General features: G+C 41.0%; 1 protein-coding gene across 4 annotated transcripts; it reads left to right on the forward strand.

Moving 5' to 3' along the window:
- Window positions 1-15,643: 15,643 nt before the first annotated feature.
- cd248a (CD248 molecule, endosialin a) lies at window positions 15,644-18,727 on the forward strand. 4 transcript variants are annotated; one of them, XM_034856726.1, is made up of 2 exons: window positions 15,644-18,297; window positions 18,613-18,727. In XM_034856726.1, exon 1 carries the CDS (start codon window positions 15,922-15,924, stop codon window positions 18,256-18,258), a length of 2,337 nt encoding a protein of 778 aa, XP_034712617.1. In that variant the 5' UTR covers window positions 15,644-15,921; the 3' UTR covers window positions 18,259-18,297; window positions 18,613-18,727. The 4 variants fall into 4 exon arrangements, with proteins under 4 accessions (XP_034712617.1, XP_034712618.1, XP_034712619.1 ...); XM_034856727.1 differs by lacking the exon at window positions 18,613-18,727 and having other exon boundaries at window positions 15,644-17,990; window positions 18,021-18,570; XM_034856728.1 differs by lacking the exon at window positions 18,613-18,727 and having other exon boundaries at window positions 15,644-17,026; window positions 17,132-18,570.
- The last annotated feature ends 1,089 nt before the right edge of the window (window positions 18,728-19,816 follow it).

The following is a 19,816-nucleotide window of genomic DNA, read 5'->3' on the forward strand; positions in this document are numbered from 1 at the left end:
TCCAACCTTAGTTGCCTAGGCCGTTATGAGGCTTTCTACTAGAATTTATATGATGGTCTGTGACAAGCAGAACTGGTTTGTGTGTGTGAGGAGTGTGTGGTGGAACAAGTAAGGGAGGTACAGAGATAAGCTCCGGGCTCATCGTACACTACACAGTTCACGACTTAATAATAAACATAGCGAGTACTAACACACTACGCACTGTTCCGCTGATGCCTTTGGTGTCTATGCAGCCCTTACAAAGGTCTGTCATCCTGCCTGGAAATCCAGTGTTTTTTGTGATGTTTTTACAATAAATCCAAACTCTTACATCCAAGATTGATACATTTTACAGCATTTCAAAAAAGCAAGTACACCCCTCACATTTTTGAAAATATTTCATTTTATCTTAGAATGGGACAACACTTAAGAAATAACACGTTGCTACAATGTAAAGTCGTGAGTGCACAGCTTGTATAACAGTGTGAATGTGCTGTCCAAGTGAAAATGTCCAAATTGGGCCCAATTAGCCTCTCTCTCAGGTGTGAGGGGTCAGGTGTGTTCAATTTGGTGTTATCGCGCTTACACCCTCTCATACTGGTCACTGGAAGTTCAACAAGGCAATGTAAGATACTGCATGTCCACAATTAGTCTGTTTGGTCGATTTTTGGTCCGGGAGAGCATTTCAGACTAAAAGCTTGTTTACGTCTATTCGTGCATGCATGCGTCATTGCAGATAAAAAAAAGATTGTATGTAGTCAAGAGGAATGACCCGGGTGCGGAATATTTCAATGTGACAAACCCAGACTGAGAGAAAAATTGCATTACTGTCAAATTGTCAAAATAACATAGGGCTCAGAGGGTTGAGGAGGTTTTGGAATGCTTGTTTGGTCCGCTTTTGGTGCACATCCAAGTGTAATTGCGGCATTCACACCTGCTCAAATGAACCGCACCAAGTGGGAAATCAAATTCTGAGATTCAACCTAACTAAATGAGGCAGGTGTGAAAACCCCCTAAGAGTCCTGGTTTGCTACTGATTAAAATGTGTTCTTTAAGTGAATGGGCAACCAGTGCAATGATCCACAAATTGGAGTTATATGGCAGAACCACAGAGATTTCATTAATAATCTGGCTGCTGGGTTGTGAATAACTCAACTAACAATTGTGAGATTGAGTGGGAGTTTGAACAGGTAAAAAGAGAGTTAGTTTTCCAGTTATGATGACATAAAAAGCGTGTCTGATATTTTCTGTGTCATTAAATTGAGCTAATCTTGGAGGTTGTTAGTAATAGAAAAAAATAACAAGCTTGGATGGTGTTTCGACTCCTAGCAATACTACTAAGGCTGTGTTATTGGATTGTCATGGGTTCCTTGAGACAACTTTGAAAAGTTACAAGTAAGAAAGGTTTGACTTTTATTTTAAAGTCTTCATTGGTTGAAGAACCTCTGATATCATTGACAAATTTAGCTTTACTTTTACTTTTCCTGTTTGACGCAGTGAATTGAGCTCCTCCCCCCACAGAAGCAGTTTTTTCCACAGACCCTGTCCACGTGCTAACACTCTGCAGTGAACACACCATGCTCAAGGGCTTTTATTACAATATGTTTAACTTTATTCTAACCTTTATTTATACAGTATTCAAACCATTTCCTTAAACACACTTTTCTGCATTGCTCGGTCTTGTGCTGATGAGTTCGGGTGACGGTTGAGCTCCATTTTCTGAAAGGTTATAGCAGGGTGGGTCTGCGTATGGAATATTTAGAGGTATGTGTTAGTGTATGTGTGTCTGGTAACCTTGGCTACAGCACAAACGTATAATACATCTCTCATGTCTCAGTGAAAAGGTGCAAAACTCACGGGTAAAGGCATGTCTGAAGAGAAAGAGAGACAGAAGAGAAGGAAGAAGAAAGCTGTCTTTAATATATGTACACACACACACACACACACATATATATATACATATATATAAAAACAGACAATTCCAATTAAGTTGGGACTTTGTGTAAAACGTAAATAAAATACAGTGATTTGCCGATCCTGTTCAACCTATTTCAATTGAATACAGTACAAAGACACGATATTTAGCGTCCAAACTGCAAATATTCACTCATTTTGAATTTAATGCCTGCAACACTTTCCAAAACAAAGCTGGGACATTAGCAACAAAAGACTGAGAAAATTGAGGAATGCTAAAAAAACAACAACCTTAGGAACATTTTAAAGGTGAACAGGTCAATATGAAACAGGTGGAGCATCCCCAAAAAAGCTCAGTCGTTCACAAGCACGGATGGGGCAAGGTTCATCACTTTGTGAACAACTGTGTGAGCAAATAGTCCAACCGTTTAAGGTTTCTCAATGTGCAATTTCAAGGAATTTAGGGATTTCATCATCCACAGTCCATCATATCGTAAAAAGATTTAGAGAATCCAATGTTTTGATTCGGAATGATCTGTTCGAGCGCGTTCGAGCTCTCTAAAACTCAAACGGGCTGTTTTAGCTGAACTTACAGCGTCCAAGAGAAAGATTGCAACCCGATAAAAACCACATGACTTGTCTTTTCATAATTGGACCCTTTCCTTTCTGGATGTCATGTGTATGGAGCTCTTGACGGCTCGCATAGCTGGAGCTCCGGGCAGGACTGTGGACACTTGGCTCAGCATTGCTGGATCCTTGAAGTCCATGATGGAGATTTGTGCTAGGGCCTTCTCACTTCTATCTGTGCGTGTGTTTGGGCCCTTTGTCTTGTGCCGGGCTCCCTGTTACTACCTCTTGTTTGTTTGTGTGTTTGTGTCTGTTTCTGGGTGTCTTGTTTGTGAGTTACGGGCATCTTTCTAGCTGTTGTGTTTTTATTGTGTCTCCCTCCTTCCCGTGTTTCCTCTCTAAGTTTTGGAGTGAAACATTTGATCACAAGGAAGGATTTTGGAAAAGGTGCACTGTGCCTTCTTCAGTGTGTGTAGTGTACTTTTTTGTACGTTGTCATCTGAACCAACATTTTACACTTTGGTTTGTTTTGTTTGAAAAAAAAAATGTGATCACAAAAAGGAAAGATTCAGAGAACCTGGAGAAATTTCTGCACGTAAGCGGCAAGTATATTGAATACCCTTGACCATCGATCTCTCAGGCACAACTGCATTAAAAAACTCCGTCATTATTCAAAGGATATTACCTACTGGGCTCAGGAACACTTCAAAAAACAGTGACTTCAGTCAGTTAACATAGTTCATCACTACATCTACAAGTGCAAGTTAAAACTCTAGCATGCGAAGCAAAAGCCAAATATCAACAACACCTAGAAAAGCTGCTGGCTTTGCTGGGCCTGAGCTCATCTGAGATGGACTGAAGCAAAGTGGAAAAGTTTTCAAAACTGTCATGTATATCATGGGGCTTGCCAGTGCCAATTGCGTGGGTAACTTGCACATCTGTGAAGGCACCATTAATACTGAAAGGTACAGTACATCTTTTGGAGCAACATAGTAAAAGTTGGCAGGCACTAAAAAATGTGTAGCGCATCATGAAGCCCAAAATACAACGGAGACCCCGGACTGTAACTGCAACTGAAGTCATGCAACTGAGTATCATTTTAGCATTCATTTTTTATTTGTGCTGCTGTCACAATACTACAATGTGTTGTTTTGGGGCAATTCACTGTAAATAACTAGCGGTGCTCATCATTATCTGTCCTGACTGGGACAGCTGTGTAGTCAGCAGGTCTCTCACATATGAGCACTAATCGCAGAAGTTCTTTTGTCGTTGCCATGTTTGTGTACTTACGTTTGATTGTGTGAAAGGGAGATTCGGGACTTTGGTTGTTTGTCAATGAAATCTGTTACTGTCTAATGTTTAGTTCTGGCCCAATTGTTACTCTCCACATACTATAGCAACAAAACTGTGAAAACTGTCACTACGCCTCCTTTTGTGCGGGGACTCTTGCATTTGCAACATCTGTTAAGATTTAAAACATCTTTTAGTTTGGGGCAGGCTTTAACGGGGCGGCCGAGAAGGTCGAGCCTCGTCCTCACCCCTGGGATCCCAGATCTGAGAGCCAGTGGGACGAGTTCCACACATTTGGCATATTTAACAACTCTGTTAATTCTCAAAATCTTCTTGCTGCATTTTTTAAAATTTGTTTTCTCTTGCTTTTTGTCTCTCTTGGGTTCTGGTGGTATGTTATTAATAATAACGAATGGTTAGAAAAGGGCAGAAACAAATGGCTTGCTGCAGTGCGGGAATGATGTTCTTATGTATTCATTCTCACACTCTATCCCTGCCCAGCTTCATTAGAGAGCCCGCTTCAGCTCTCAGTGGCTTTTGTACCATCCATTGTAACACAAAACCTTAAAACCAGTGTCTACCTGTTGCAAACCGCTTGTTAGGATGAGGAAAGAGTTTGTTTTGCTACTGCAGCAAATATGAGCAAGAAACACAACAATATGAGATGAAAAAAATCTGAAGTGAATATATTTATCAATAAACAGCAGTGGTAGAGCAGGTCATTATTTTAAAAATCTCAAAAACCGACAGCCTTAATTCATGACTCATGTTTCGTTGACCGGTTTAATTACAATAGCTTTCTTTCACCCTTTCCACCACATGCCATTCTTTACTTTCAACTATCTTTTTGGAAAGAATGCCAAAATAAATGTGTAAACTAGAAGTCTACAGCCATGCTAGCAGTGTGAGGCTGTGCTTTGGTGTGGAGCTGAACATTTGAAATAGAATTTTAAAGACTTATGAAATGTAAATGTATTGTTCTTTTTATGTAATCTGTTATGTGTATCCATGCTAGCAGTTGCTAGCTGGCTCTATGGATGGCAATGTCTGTCAATCCACCAATTCGTCCAGTAAAATATCTCAACAAGTAGCAGGTCGCTTGACACCGACGGTGATCTTCTGACTTTTCCTCTTGCACCACTAAAAGGTTGACATTTTTGTTTTTGAATGAAATATTTCAAGAACTATTGGATGGATTTCCATGCATAAGTAAACCTAGATATGTACAAAGTCTTGTCTATCTAAGTAGTGATAGTGACAGTGGCCCCTGGAAGTCTGGGCCCCCAGTGCAGTTGCCATAAATGCCCATTTGGTAATCCAACCCTGTTACTTAATCCTACCCACATCAAAGTTACATGCACAGATATTATATACAGCAAGAATTTGAACTTAATCCGGGGGTTTTAAAGAATTTTCCAACATTAATGGTCATTTATTGTAATAGAGTTGTGTTGCCAGCTTGCAAATAATCAATTCCCTTTCCAACAAACCACAGACTCACACCCTGCTATCAGTTCTGCATCGACATTATAGTTTGACCTTGGCTTCTGTATTTGTACTTGTGCGCCAATACATCTTCATCCTCATACAACTACATACTTTGAGCTGTCAGATAGCGATGGACTAAAAATACGGTGCACCACTGTGATCCCAGATTACTGTGTATTATGCCGAGGTGTGATTTCATGAGTGGATGTGATTGCATGGTGGGTAAAATGCTTGAAGGTCAACAGGTCGCAGAGAAGCATTATATGAGGGTCAGCGTGCCGTGCACGGGCTTTGTGCTGTGTAGTAACTGGCCACTCTGTTGATGGGAGGCAGAGTGAGTGAGAAGCTGAGCCTGAGAAAACAACCCTGGGAGCTAACCTTGATCTGCCGTCCTCTGATGTGAAGTGGTTAAAGCTCAGGCGAAACAGCAAGATAAGTGGCATGATTTATAGGTTTTTGGCACACATCCAAAGGGAAAAAGAATTGTTTGTGCCAGGGTTTATGTTTGGGCCCGAAGCAGATTAATGCATTCAGTGCTGGAGTCTTATCATGGCATGATTTTCTCAGGAGAGCCTGGTAATTTCTGTCTTTAGGCAGCTGCTCCGCTATGGATGATGCTAATACAAAGTTGATACATGCATGAGGCCAGCGAGCCAGAATTATCCTGATTAGATTTGAACTTAATTTGATTTAATAGAGTGGAAGAATGCCAGCCTATATGGCTGACACCATATAAATAAACCACATGTACCAATCAAGTATGGAAGTTTATTATAATGTATTAAAATAAAAAATAAAGTATTGAGTAGTAAGTACAAAAGGCTTTAAACATATACCGTGCTCGGGGAGGCTTGTTGAGAATCTGTCCAAAACTCTGATGAATCTGTCCAAAACTGATCATTTGACAATTTGTAATTTATATTTATAAAACTTTACTAAACTTTACGAATATTTGGTCTGAACTGGGCTTTCCTTCTTTAGCAGAGGACAAGGAAGCTACTCCTTAATCTGCAACAGCCACAACAAGATATACAAAGAACGTGTTTGCGGCATGTACTCTCTAACTGGAAGTATTTGGGATGGATTTTGGGGATTGCTGTGAACAAAATACACGTGACGATACACTGTCAAGAGCAAATTACGTTTAACAATGTATCCAGCTAATCTGAATAGCTCACGTTAAAGTACTGTGTGAACAGTTAATTTAATATTATGTGGCATTTTCTTTTGCGGGGTGCAAACGTTCCACCAAGACAAGTTCCTTCCCCTGACCATTTGGCAGATCCGTATCTTTGCATTAGGAGCTTAGCACCGCCTAAGAAGATTCTGATTGGTTTAACAAAATGGAAACAACCCATGATGATTTTTTCTCCTATCCAGAAGTGTATGAGTGGAGGGGCCAGACCTTACTCCACAGTGCTGTGGAGTAAGGTCCATCAATGCAAGACTAGTGGCACGTAGACTGGGAAGAGAATAGGGGTTCAAAACACAGCATGTGGTATTTACTGATCAAGTGAGTGGCAAAAAAACATGGCAATATGAAATGCAATTAATTGAGCATTAATTAAAATGTTTTCAAATTAATTTGAACTGAATTAGATTTGCATTGTGAATTTAATTGCAAAATGTTTTTGAATAAAGAGGCCAACTTTATATATAAACAACTTTATATTTAATTATAGGACAAACCACGTTTACATATATTGCATATTACAATCCGGACCAAAGTAGTGAAAAGACAAAGAAGATATAAATTTAGTATAAGAAGTGGGATTCCATGAAGGCCGATAAGTACAGTACTATATATGTGTGCATGTTAACAAAACCCTCCAAAGTGCCAAGTTCCATTATTTTAGCATGTTTTTCTAGAATGAACTCCCTGCTCTGTGAGAGTGAACTAAACTTTTCCCCAGATACATATATCCCGTAAACAGGATGAAGGGTTCAATTCAGCCTGAGAGCTTCAGCCACAGCTAAATGTGTCCCATCATGATAGCACAAGCACAGAGAGTAGTGATACAAGCTTAGGTGTTGCTAGACACTGTCCACAGCTGAAGTGCTGGTGTGATACTGCACACTCACACACTCAATAGATCGAACCTGGCTCTTACTGGGGAAGCAAGAGGCGATGAAGTGGGGAACGGGGTGGTGGGATGGGACGCAAAATTCCAGCTCAGATATCATATACTGTATTCAGACTCTCTCCCTGTTTTGGTAAATTCAGAGCGTCGTACCCTCTTTTCAGGTAACAGCATGTCTTCTCCTTTTCTCTTGTACCTGTCACAGAGACATTTTAAGATGACCCTTCATGACCCAGTCTCAGCATTATAAAGATTATGCAAAAAAAGACATTTTCAGTTAAGCCAGAGCTGGAGAGAGGGGGGTAGAGGAATCAAGTGAAATAACATCTAGAAGCCTCCTGAACTCAGAGCCAGAGAACTCAGAGCCAGAGATACACAGTCACTGTCAGAACGGCTCCATCATACTAAGGATGTGTGCTCCTAAAATGCAGACATGACTCATTTTGAGTGCTGGACTCTGCATGGGAAACTTTTAGTCTCCCAAAAGGTCCTCACTGGAATCTGAAACCTTTATTGTGCCCTGAACCTCTGGGAATAATATCAGCGCAAGTCCCCAGCTTTGATTATCAGTTGGAATCTTAAGTGCCCATACAGACTGCACAGTCTTGTAATGAAAAATAGAACTGGTGCATTTTGTATGGATAGTTATCCCATACCCTGAACCTTGGTATAAATCAGGGTTTTAAGTTTGGGGGCCAGATGTCTGTAAATTGTCCATTTATTTATAAAGTCTAAACTAAATAAATAAGCTGTTCTCATTCCCAACTCATCAAATGCTAACGGTTGGTAAGTGGCTGTCAGCGTCGGACACCGACGCACAATGCACCCTTTGGTGTCTGTGTGGGACGCAGTGGGCACAGCAGAAGCTCAACTGCGGAGTAAAATGTCGTAGGTAGGTTGGGAGAGTGAAAGGGTCAAACAACAACATGGATCAAACAACAAGCAAGTTTTTTCCAAGAGACCGGGGTTCATCTCTCGTTCTTGGCCATCTTTACAACCAACAGGAGCGTTGCAGGAAATACACCCTGACATCTAAACCAAAGAACGTAACAATGTGGTTTTCAACACATTGCTAACGGTCATAGTTTTAGCTTTTGGCAGAAAAATCACTTGGTTATGTTTAGGTACCATTGCTTTTTGTGGTTTGGGTTAAAATCAGACGTTACTTCATTTCCAGTTACACTTGTTACCCATCATAACAACTATGACCACTAGAGGCCGCTATCACTGTACACGTAAATATAGATTTATAGATGTCGAACAATCAACCTATTTGGGCGTTTTTCGGGGAGGACAGTCTTAGCCATACACGTCTTAATCTCACGCACAATCTTTTCCTAATCCTCACATAGTAGTTTGACCCTGCACGATGAAAAACACTTTTTTCAAAAGCCCTTTTTTCAAATGAATGTGAAATGTTCAACTCATTTATTAGTCATCAATAAAAGGTTGCAAATTAATGTAATTCAAAATAATAATAATTCTTTAGTAGTGAGAGTTTTGTGTTTATATTACGAAATTTAACAGGTTTACCGAGATTTTGGCTTTCAGGGCGTCTTTAATAGGTTTCCTACATGAATTATAGATCTTTAAGGGATTGAAGAAAAACAAATCAGATGCACAAAATATGACAGGTATTATCTTATAACTTAAAGGTAGGCTACCTTAATTGGGACTTTTTTTTTAGTTCCACAATTGTGTCTCCTTAGATATGTTGTCCATATTAATATATAGCTTTGTTAAAAGAGTTATTGAAGTGTTTGCTTTTACATAAATACATTACATTTTACATTCCAAAACTACTTCTTAAACTTTAATATGTTAGCACAGATGTGTTCCCAAATCTTTATTTACATGTTTGATTAAAATAGAACAGTAAAACTAATTTCTTTTAGGCTTAAAGCCCAAGAATAGAATTTACAAGCCCTTGCCAAACAAGTCCACATAGACATATTTTATTCCATGTACTATCAGAATATAGCAAGAGTTTGAGCAACTATAACAAAATGTTCAGTTCTCAGCTTTGCTGTCATGAAAGTTGACAAGAGAGGCAGTCCTGACAGCTCTGTGTTTAGTTCAGTCTGTGGAGATACTTTACGTAGAGAGGCTGCTAGAAACATTCCCGCCTGATGTTGATAACAGCTTAAGATTTACTTATGTGTCCATACAGTCAGGAAACACCACTGAAGCCCTGAGGCAGCAATTATTAATTTATCGGCCTTCAGTGAAGTGTGCGCCCAGTTCTCTCTCTGCTTGCCAGTGTTGGATTTATCTCAGTTCAGTGTTTCCCAGCTGGGAATCTAATAAATAATAAGGCTAAATCAAATCACCAACCATAGCTACAGTGGACTAATGTTACAGCAAATTGTCCTGATCCTGGGTGTTTAGTTTCCCGTTTTATTTGTAACCAATCTCTCGTTACAACCCTCATTGCCTTGTGTATTAAATCTGTGAGCTCCCTTTGTCTGTTGTCCTTTTTCTTCTTCTTCTGTTTTTAGATTAGTGCCTGCTACTTGGACTGGAAGATTATTTTTGTCATCAAACTTTCTCTGCTACCTCTTCATCTGCCTGTGGCAGATTCTCGGGTAACATTTGATTGTGTGGTCAGGTAAAGTTGACTAATGTATGTAAACTTGCCACCTTAGGAACAGTGGTTACATAACATTTGAAACTAGCCACAACTTAAACAGGTACACATCATCCCAGATGCACTTAAACTAATAGCAACCCTGGCTTTGATTATTTTTTTCTCTTGGAGATTTTCTGTCTTGCTTCTAACACTGCTGTTGCTTTTTAACATAAACCTCACAGGTTAATGTTGACATGAGTTTAAAAATAATTTCACATACGTAAGCCTATCAACTAAAGTGAGAGAAGATGAAGCAGGTCCTTTATCAGAAGATGCAAACACAATGACAAGCTTCCTATTTCTTTAAGGGCTCACTACACTATAATATATCTGTTCTTTTCAGAATATATGGTAGGTAAATATTTACTTTTTTGTCAGTTATAGTTAGATAACTGTTTTATTTCATTGAGATATTTCAGTTTCTTAAATTGCTCTTTAAATAACTTATTGTTTCAAAAAAATGTACTTTGGTAAACTAAGTGGATACGGGGCCATCTTCACAAGCCCATTTCAGGCTTGAATTTTGATAAGGGGGAATTAAATGATGCACAAGACATCATAAATATTCCTGTCTAATGAAACGAATGCAGCCATAAAATGTTGTACGTGCCATGCATCAACAAGGTGCTTATACAAAGATACACAATGGTACTATGGAAAAATGTGTATTTGAACATAATTTAGAGGAGAAATCATTGGGTATAGCCACAGCTTATTTCAACTTGGGTCTTGTTATTTTGTGTGATTTGCATTGAAAACTGACATTTCCTTTAGTGATAATTGCATCACGTTAATTGCAATATAGTAGAATTTAGTGACGTTGCTAAAAAAGTGCACAGAAGGCAAGAAACATGAGCAGTTAATGGAGGTTGTAAACTAAAAGTCCTCAAATCACCTGGGGGCCACTTGCCAGGTTATTCTCTCCTCGGGGGGGGGGGGCGTTTAAACACCCAGTGGAAAAAACAACTAAAACTCTAGTGTCTCTCTAAATTCTCATAATGGAGAGAAACAATGGTGTTCTTTCAACTTGTTAGTTTAATAGAAAGCAACGTTTTCAACTTATGTGGTCTGATGGTTTAAACTATAGCTTTAAAAAGAATCATTAACCATACACCATCAGTGATTTTATCAGTGTTGTGTTTTTTAAAATATACTTAATTTATGTGTTTGAATGATCTCGTAATAAATACAAACTCTAGTTTCTCTTTCAATAACACATTTAAACTATATACACTTTGAAGCTCCGCAACTCATCCCTCACTCTCCTCTTCTTGTACCGAGCGTAATACTCAACATGTTTAGAATAGTGACGAGCCTTCAATTTTTATTCCTGGCTGCTTCTGACTGCATTTACCCCATTAAATGGTCCTCTGGGTCAATCTTTAGGGACACACATTTTGTACCAGGTGCACCACTGTAAATCAATGTTTATGTTGCAGTGAGATGCTGCATGTTAAATGGGAAATGACCAGTCTCGTGATATTCTACACTTTCTTCTTGTCAACAAATCCCATGTGCAGACAACCAACAATCTATCTGCTAACAGGCATTGTCACTGAGCCACACTGTTGACCCAGGTGACAGTTTCTTCATCACCATGAAGACACATACTGCAGTTTATGGACTCAATCCCACATACACCACCCTGCTGCTACAAATCCTCACTACAGCAGTGGTTCCCAACCTTTTTGGTACTGACAATATTAAGGTATTTGGTCAGCAATCCTACTTCTTCAAGGCTTTTGGATTGGAGTGAATTGGAGTGAAGCTAAATATCTCAACCATATCCATTGTTAATTTAAGCCATTACTTTTAGTCAACTGTGTCAACCGTTAGCTAACTGTCTATTTCAACGTTTAGCTACTTAAACCGTTTATTTCCATGACTTTGTTTTTAATTTAAATTACTTACTGTGCTTGCTTGCTAACTAGTTTTTACCTACTGTTGCATAACTGCAACATGCAGTCTTTAGGTGTTACAGTTGATTCAATATTAATATGGGGATATTCATCCAAACAAATAATACATTTTATGTTTTCAAATAGATCTATTTCCACGTTACCCATGGCAACTGCAGAAGTACCCCCAGGGGTGCACTCCAGATTGGAAATCACTTCACTGGAGCACCAAATGTGCTACATTATTTAAAAACTAAAGGTGCCCAGCTTTTTTGGAAAATCCTATTACTATTTGGTAATTAAAAAAAAGAATTTCGTTGTCGTTTAAGTTTTCGGTCTCCAATGGGCTTGGAACTGAGAGCCATAGACAGACTTGGGAAGTCAGTCAATGTTCCGATTCAGTAGGTTTTGGGCTTTTAAAAACCATTTGATTTTATGCTTTGTTGATAATTAGAAGAGACTAGAATATTGCCAGCCTTATGTTTTTGAGTGTGAAATAAGGATCCACTCCTGCAGCCTTTTTGGAAAATGTAATTATGAAATGTGATTTTTCTAAAACGATTATCGTGCGCTGGAAACACATTTTCTCAAAAATACTGTGTGCCTGTGTGTGAATGAAAGCTCTATCTGCACAGATAATCTAATAAAGCTGCCAGACTGTCATGCACCCCTGCCCACCTATTGATCACAGCAACGTAGTGCCAATCTTCTGATAGCAGCCCACTCATGCTATGCGTTTTGGCCCAGCACTGGGAACGGTGGAGGACTGATGGATGATGGGAGACAGGAGTGCAGGGACTTGTTGAACGTGTGGTAAAGGCTGGTCATGGTCATTAAAAAACAGTTAACCCGAGATTGTCAAGCTGTCATAAAAACAGGCCAGCCAGGTGAGGTCACCTTGTGTGAGAGATGTCAAAGCGGGGGACAAATGGCCCGAGTCACCACTGGTTTGAATGCCAGCTGAGACAGAGAAAAATGTGTGTGAGATTGTGGTGAGTAAGTGTATTGTTCAATGTGAAGGGACAATATATACTTTCCCAGGGGACACTAGTATAGCCTGAATTCACATGTCTCCATGTGTCTTGTTAAAATACATCTCCATTCATTACCTATTTGTCTACTTCTCTGTATGCCCAATGCTGTGATAACCAGAACCATTCCCCAAGGAGGCCACTACACCTTTCATATCATTGGAATTTACTACCTACCACTTCTGTGACTTCAATGACAAATTACTGATTCAGCCCACAGCCCAATGATTAAAACCCCAATCGCATCGGAAAATGGCCCAGCCTTTTTCAGTCCTTTCAAAACAGGTAGTGCTGAAAGTTTGCCGACAGTGACTTCTCGCAGAAACATGCAAGTGCTGGTCAGTAACAAAAGCTCTCCAAGCTAGTCGGAGCATTAACTGGAGTTTGTTTAATAGATACATTGGTACCCTATTCTATATGCACGACCTTCCACCTCCGGCATTGCTCTGTTGCCATCAGAGATTCCATCGTACATCCTTTTTTCGGCCAATTTTAAACTCCAGTCAATAAATGAGGACAATGGTTATCCTCAGATTTCTGCAGGGTAAATCCAGACAGCTAGCTAGACCATCTGTCCAATCTGAGTTTTTTGTTGCACGACTAAAACAACTTTTGAACATGCACATATTCCACCAAAACAAGTTCAATCCCGAGGCTATGTTGCAGCGGCACCAGGACCGCGTGGCGCCTAGCGCCGCCCATGGGAATTGTGATTGGTTTAAAGACATGCCAATGAACTAGAGCACATTTCTCTCCCATACTGGAATGCTATGTGGACTAGCCAGACCCTCCTCCACAGCGCTGTACAGAAGGTCGGGCAAAGTGAGACTACATTGGTACAATTGCTCCTGACTCATAACTGTCTATAATCCGTGTTTTTTTTTGTAGAGCGCAGTTAAGTCTCCAGCAAAGCAGGGTTATAAAAAGTGGATGGTTCATCACAGCTAATATGGACTCTCCATCCCCTTAAAATGTCAGCATTCAAGATGGTTTGTTATTCATCAAAAGCACACATTCACAAAGGTAAACTTCCGGAAGTTAACTTTCTTGGCCACCGGCCACTGTGGCAGGTGGATTTTAAAATCCACTAGCCACGCATGCTTTTTACAAGCCCATTTTTTGCATGTTTGTTTGTGTTTGTAGGTGGCTTTTTGATGTCTTGTGGGCCTTAATTGCTTTTAATTTAAATTTTTCAGTCGTGATTACAAAAAGGACTTAGCTTTGCTTTTTCTGAGCCATACACAACACTAAGACAACAAGAACCTGAAAAAAATGGCTGCATCTTTTAAAACATGATCATAGTTTTCCATACTTTGTGAAAACAGCTGTATAATATTACCTGTGGTTTTGGAGACGCGTTGTCAAGTCTGATAGAACATATTGACTAATTTACGACAGAAACCTGCATTGCGTTTGGTAGATATGGGCATTTATCAGGCAGCGAGACTCCAATGAAAAATATTCTAGGGGTTGTATTACGGAAAGTATGTTTGACGCTTGCTTTTTGTAATCATATAGTAAGTGATCAAACATTAAGTAAACATGCCAAGCATTCAGAGCCAGCTTTCAGTACTTTTTGCATTTTCATAGTCAAACTAGGAGTACAGAACTGGATATTGTGGATCACTGTCCTGCGAACCCACAGGCGTTCACTGTACTGTAGCTTCAGTTGCTCTTTAACCTTACACCACTCTAACAGTGAGGTGCATACTACTCAGCATGGGCTCTCAAACAACAGTGAACTAGATTTATTACAGACTCACAGGACTTCTGCTACTGCCCCCATACCCCACATCCCCCATTCCTAACCTTCTCTCCCAGACACACACACATATACATACCCTCTTCCCTCCAACATTCCCAGTTTAGAAACATAAGTCTCCATTTCACAGCAAACCAGCTTTGTTTTCACAGCAAACCCAGAGGCCCTCTTCCTCCACACCGTTGACCTCGACAACTTTCCCTACTTCCTCATCCCAATCTGAGAGTTATTAGCATGGAGTGAAGCGTTGTTATTTTTTACGCAGCTGAATACCTTTTGTGCAGGAACCAGTATCTTTTTTTCTGTCTGAGGGTTGTGTAGTTGATGCACTTTGCCAGATGTGCTGTAATAGACAGATGCCAACATCCAAGCCTTTCATATTACCCCTCTAGAACATCAACAAAGTCAGTCATCACAGACACGAGCACACTACATACACAAAATGTCACCAAAATAATAATAAATTAAATCTCCTATTATCCTGTATGGTGTCAAAAAAAGCAGACAAAACTCATACTGTCATAGTGTTCAACTCCATAGGAGGTATGCATGGTAAGAACATCATTTACAACAGTAAATATAAAGGTGTGAAAAACAATTCATGACAGGAGCAGGAAGAGCTCAAGGCTGGAGAAGAGGAGATAGAAGATGATTGATGTAGTGCTGGAAATGTTGCATCTGTTCAAGTGATTATTCATTCTCATTCGAGTTATAAAAGACAAGATAACTTTGTATGCAACTATTTGATACATATTAATGTGTATGTCTGCATGTATGTGTGGAGAAATGGCACAGTGCCAAACTAGGTTCGAGAACGGGGCTAACGAAAACCATATGACCAAAAAGAATTGCAGTGCAGTGCTTCACCCTCCCCCCCATTCTGACATCCACAAAGCCCCCGCTTCCAAAAACATACATTTCTTTTCCTCAGCTCCCTCCCTCTCTCTCCCTCTATCCACCCTCTTTTTTTTGCCATATTTCCCTCCCTCTATCCTCCCTTCCCCGTTCTCCCCTCCCTACCTACTCTCTGAAATCTTGGGACAATCTGCATGCACTCAACTTCAGTGCAGAAGTGTTTCGGCAGGGTAGAGTGAAGAGCAGAGACAGACGGTGAAAAAAACAGGGTTCAAATGAACGGAGACAGGTTCAGATAGACAACAAAAGTGGGCCAAGAGTAAAAGCCAGAAAAACTTTCAAAAGCAGGGCGAGATAAAAGTGTAGAGAAAGTCAGGGTGAAAGACAGGCGGAGAGTAAAAAGGAATATATTCAGTTCTAAAAAAGAATGGGCTTCCTGGTGAGCAGTGCTGCTGTTTTTTTCTTAACCTCTCTGCTTGCTGTGCTCTTTGGACTTTCTTTGGTCCAGGGTCAGGATTTAAGAGAGAGGGATGCACTATGCAATGAGGACGGCTGCTTTGTGGTTTACTTCCAACGCAAGACTTTTCTAGACTCATGGAGGGCCTGCAAGGACAAAGGTGGCAACCTAGCTACCATTAAACGCAAGGAGGATGCCGCTGCTATTGCCACGCTCTTCTCCACTCTGGAATTGCGCCACTCGCGCACCAATGTAAGGGTATGGATTGGTCTGCAGCGCCAGCCTCGCCAGTGTACCACCACACGCCCACTGCGGGGTTTCTCATGGACTACTGGTGACCAGGACACAGAGTATACCAACTGGCAAAAAGAAGACTCCCCTAGTATGTGCTCAGTGCCACGCTGTGTGGTTATGGGCTACGGCACTCAAGAGCAGAATGATAACTTCAAATGGCTGGATGGGACCTGCTCAGTCTCTGTAGAAGGGTATCTTTGCCACTATGCCTACAAAGGAATGTGTCCTGCTTTGTGGAATGAAGGGGCAGGCAATGCCCTCTACACCACACCATTTAACCTATTAAGCACACTGCTAACCCATTTACCCTTTGGATCTGTTGCTACTGTGCCCTGCCCTGCAGGCACAAAGGAGGAACAGTCAGTTTTGTGTATGCTGAAGGAAGATGGCTCAGTGGGGTGGTCGAGAGATTCCCCTCTCTGCTCTGATCCACCCGTATCACAAAAATGGTGTGGCCAGAACAATGGCGGATGTGAGCATTTCTGCAGGCCAGCCGGTGATGACTTCTACTGTGAATGTGCCGAGGGGTATCAACTTGGAGACGATGGGCAGAAATGTGAGCTGTCTGATGTTTGTCAAGGGGCCCCCTGTGAGTTTGAGTGCCTGCCTCTCTCAGATGGGTACCGGTGTGCTTGCCCTGATGGATACATGCTTGCACCAGATGACTATGGCTGTCTGGATGTGGACGAGTGCCTCCAGAGTCCTTGTGAGCAGCTTTGTGTGAATGCTCCAGGGACATTTGAATGTCAATGTCGGGAGGGTTACCATCCAGATGATGAGGGTGAGTGTGAGGATAAAGATGAGTGTTTAAATGAGCCATGTGAACATGCCTGTGAGAACACTCAAGGCTCTCATATTTGCCATTGCCATCTGGGTTTTTCCCCAGTGCCTGAGGACCCCAGCCGATGCCAAGACACAGATGAGTGCCAGATCCCCGGGACCTGCGAGCAGATGTGTGTGAATTATGAAGGTGGATTTGAGTGCTACTGCGAGGAAGGCTATGAACTCATGTCTGATCACTTTTCATGTCGCAAGAGAGGGGATAGAGATGACCAATCTGCTGTGACCCCTCCTTTTCCTTGGGCCACCCACCAGCCTGGACCTGTATGGGACCCTGCCGTCTATGAATGGTACCAGAGCCACACTGACCATCCTCCAGAGAATAAGCAATCTCTGGACTTGCTGACTGACCAACCCAGAGTTTTGGATTTTGATGTAATTTGGGTCACCAGTGCCCCTCAGGAGGAACACCACTTTGATTTAGCACCGGGCCATCCAACACAGCTGGCAGACGAAGATGGGGAAGACATAGCCAATAAAGGAGTTGAGTGGGGGCAGAGATCTGAGTTTGAGCTGGATGTTTTGCCAACCACCATCTACACCACACCTCCGACCACCACCAGCTCCAGCACTACCCAAGACTGGTATGAAGAGGACGACGATAATGAGGAGGAGACCACAGCTTTGCCGTTCCGTTCCACTTCTACAATCTCTGAGGGAGCTTGGAATTGGTGGGCGGGGCTTACCACTTTCACCCAGAAACCAGGAAATCCAGAGGATTTAGCCATAGATCCCTACATGCCTACAGATTCCAGCCACCCCATTGAGGCAGAAGAACAGTACACCATTAGAGTAAACTATAAGCTCCCAGAGGAGGAGTTAGGGGAGGAGGAAAACGACTATGTGGAAATCACACACCAAGACCCCGCAGTTCCCACCCAGCTTACTCCTTCCCAGCCACCCCTGGGCGAGGGCGGAGAGAGCGATGAAATCCCGGATTCTGTCCAGAAAGACAAAGGGCAGAAACAGAGCAGCATCTGGCTCTTGGTGGGCCTCCTAGTGCCCATATGCATCTTTGTTGTAGTAATGGTGGCGCTGGGCATCGTCTACTGCACCCGCTGTGCTGTTCATTCACGCAACAAGAATGCCACTGACTGCTACCACTGGATCTCTGGGGCTCATGATAAACAGGGAGCTCCAAACCCCGCAGCAGGGGTCAAGACCCATGTTTAAAGAGAGAAGAGAGAACATTAAACAGATTCTGCTTCAGAGGTAAGCAAGAGTGAATAATGGACGTGGTAAGGGACAAGCTGACTGTGGAACTGCCCACTCTTTGAACACATTTTGATATTACTGTTGAATATCAATTGACAGATATGGGGAAGGGACACTTAAAACCACTGACCGTTTTTTAGGATAGGGTTGGTATGTGGTACAAACTGCTTTGATGTTTCATACACTGACCACACAGCGCAAGATCTGATTACTTACATCAATGCACTAGGTTTCATTATTATACAATATTAGTGTCTTCATTAGAAATGTAGAAACATGTGTGTAGTCATTTATTCATTTCACATTTCACAGCTGGAGCCAGATCCTGCAAAAAGCCTTGGAAATCAATGTACTGTTGGCAAATGCATGGTTAAGCAAACTTTGCTATGATCTTCCTTCAATGCTAAATCCTCAGGCTCAGTTTTCATCAATAGCACATCACTGTGGGTAACTTACTGTCAATTATGTTAAAAGGGATTTATGTGCATTGACATTGCAAGAGAAAAGGCATTCTACAGTCACATTAAAATGCTGGGAAAGCAGTCATTTGAAATCACTGTTGAATGTTTGATAAGAGACCAAACCTTTATTTGTATATAGTGGTACTTTTGTATTTATGTTTGTTTCATACTTTTCACCAACCAAATGTAAAAACTGTAATGGCATACCTTTTTATGGACCCCATAAACCTGGTATTATGCAGAGAAATGGTGCAGACAGACATTTGCCCCACTCAGTCCAGTTATAGCACTACTTCTTTCCTTGTCGTTTTTCTGAAAAGAGGTAAGAGTGCAGATGTTCACTCTGCAGAGAGAATTTTGTAGGGGCTGGTGATTGACATTAGCTTTGGCCTTGGTCATGATATGACCATCAGTCACCCTTCATAACCCTAATCCGTTAATATAGCCCAAGATTTTATGGCCGTTTGATCTCAGTCAGCTGTGTGAGGCTGCAGGTCAGTGCAACATCTTGCATGCATGCAACTTCAGATATTTTACAATTAAAAAAGACTGCAGAATCTAAAATTGTAAATAGCATGTGGAAACAAAGCTATGTGATTTCTTTGGAGAAGTGCTTATTGGATGTTGACATTATACAGACCAAAGAAAAAAACAATTAATTTAAAGCAATTACAACTTCAAAAATCTTTAATTTAATGGATAAATTACTTTAAAGTTTGGGAAAACCAAGTGTCATTCCAAATTTGTCTTTATTATATTGATAGACTGTGAAATATAAGGAACATCAGATGTCTATTTTTCTGTTACATGTTAATACATTGTGAATTAAAAACCATGGCAAGGGTCAAGTGTGAAAGTTTATTATTGTCTTAAATGGGAGTTTGACAAAATCATTTCTTAACTCATGGTCAAAGTGCACCAGCTTTAACTGGGGCTTTCAACAGTTTCTCACAGTCTTTTCCAGTTTGGTCAGTTTTCAGGGATAGTTCAGTTGCTACCTGACGTACTGTATGTAAGGAATTGCCATTTGCTCAAGATGCCTGCATGATGCAATT

Source organism: Etheostoma cragini, chromosome 19 (assembly GCF_013103735.1).
Source record: "Etheostoma cragini isolate CJK2018 chromosome 19, CSU_Ecrag_1.0, whole genome shotgun sequence".
Classification (NCBI taxonomy): Eukaryota; Metazoa; Chordata; class Actinopteri; order Perciformes; family Percidae; genus Etheostoma; species Etheostoma cragini.

Bases quoted from the DNA above. Each gene is read 5' to 3' on its own strand.
- cd248a (XM_034856726.1), top strand. From the start codon at position 15,922: ATGGGCTTCCTGGTGAGCAGTGCTGCTGTTTTTTTCTTAACCTCTCTG.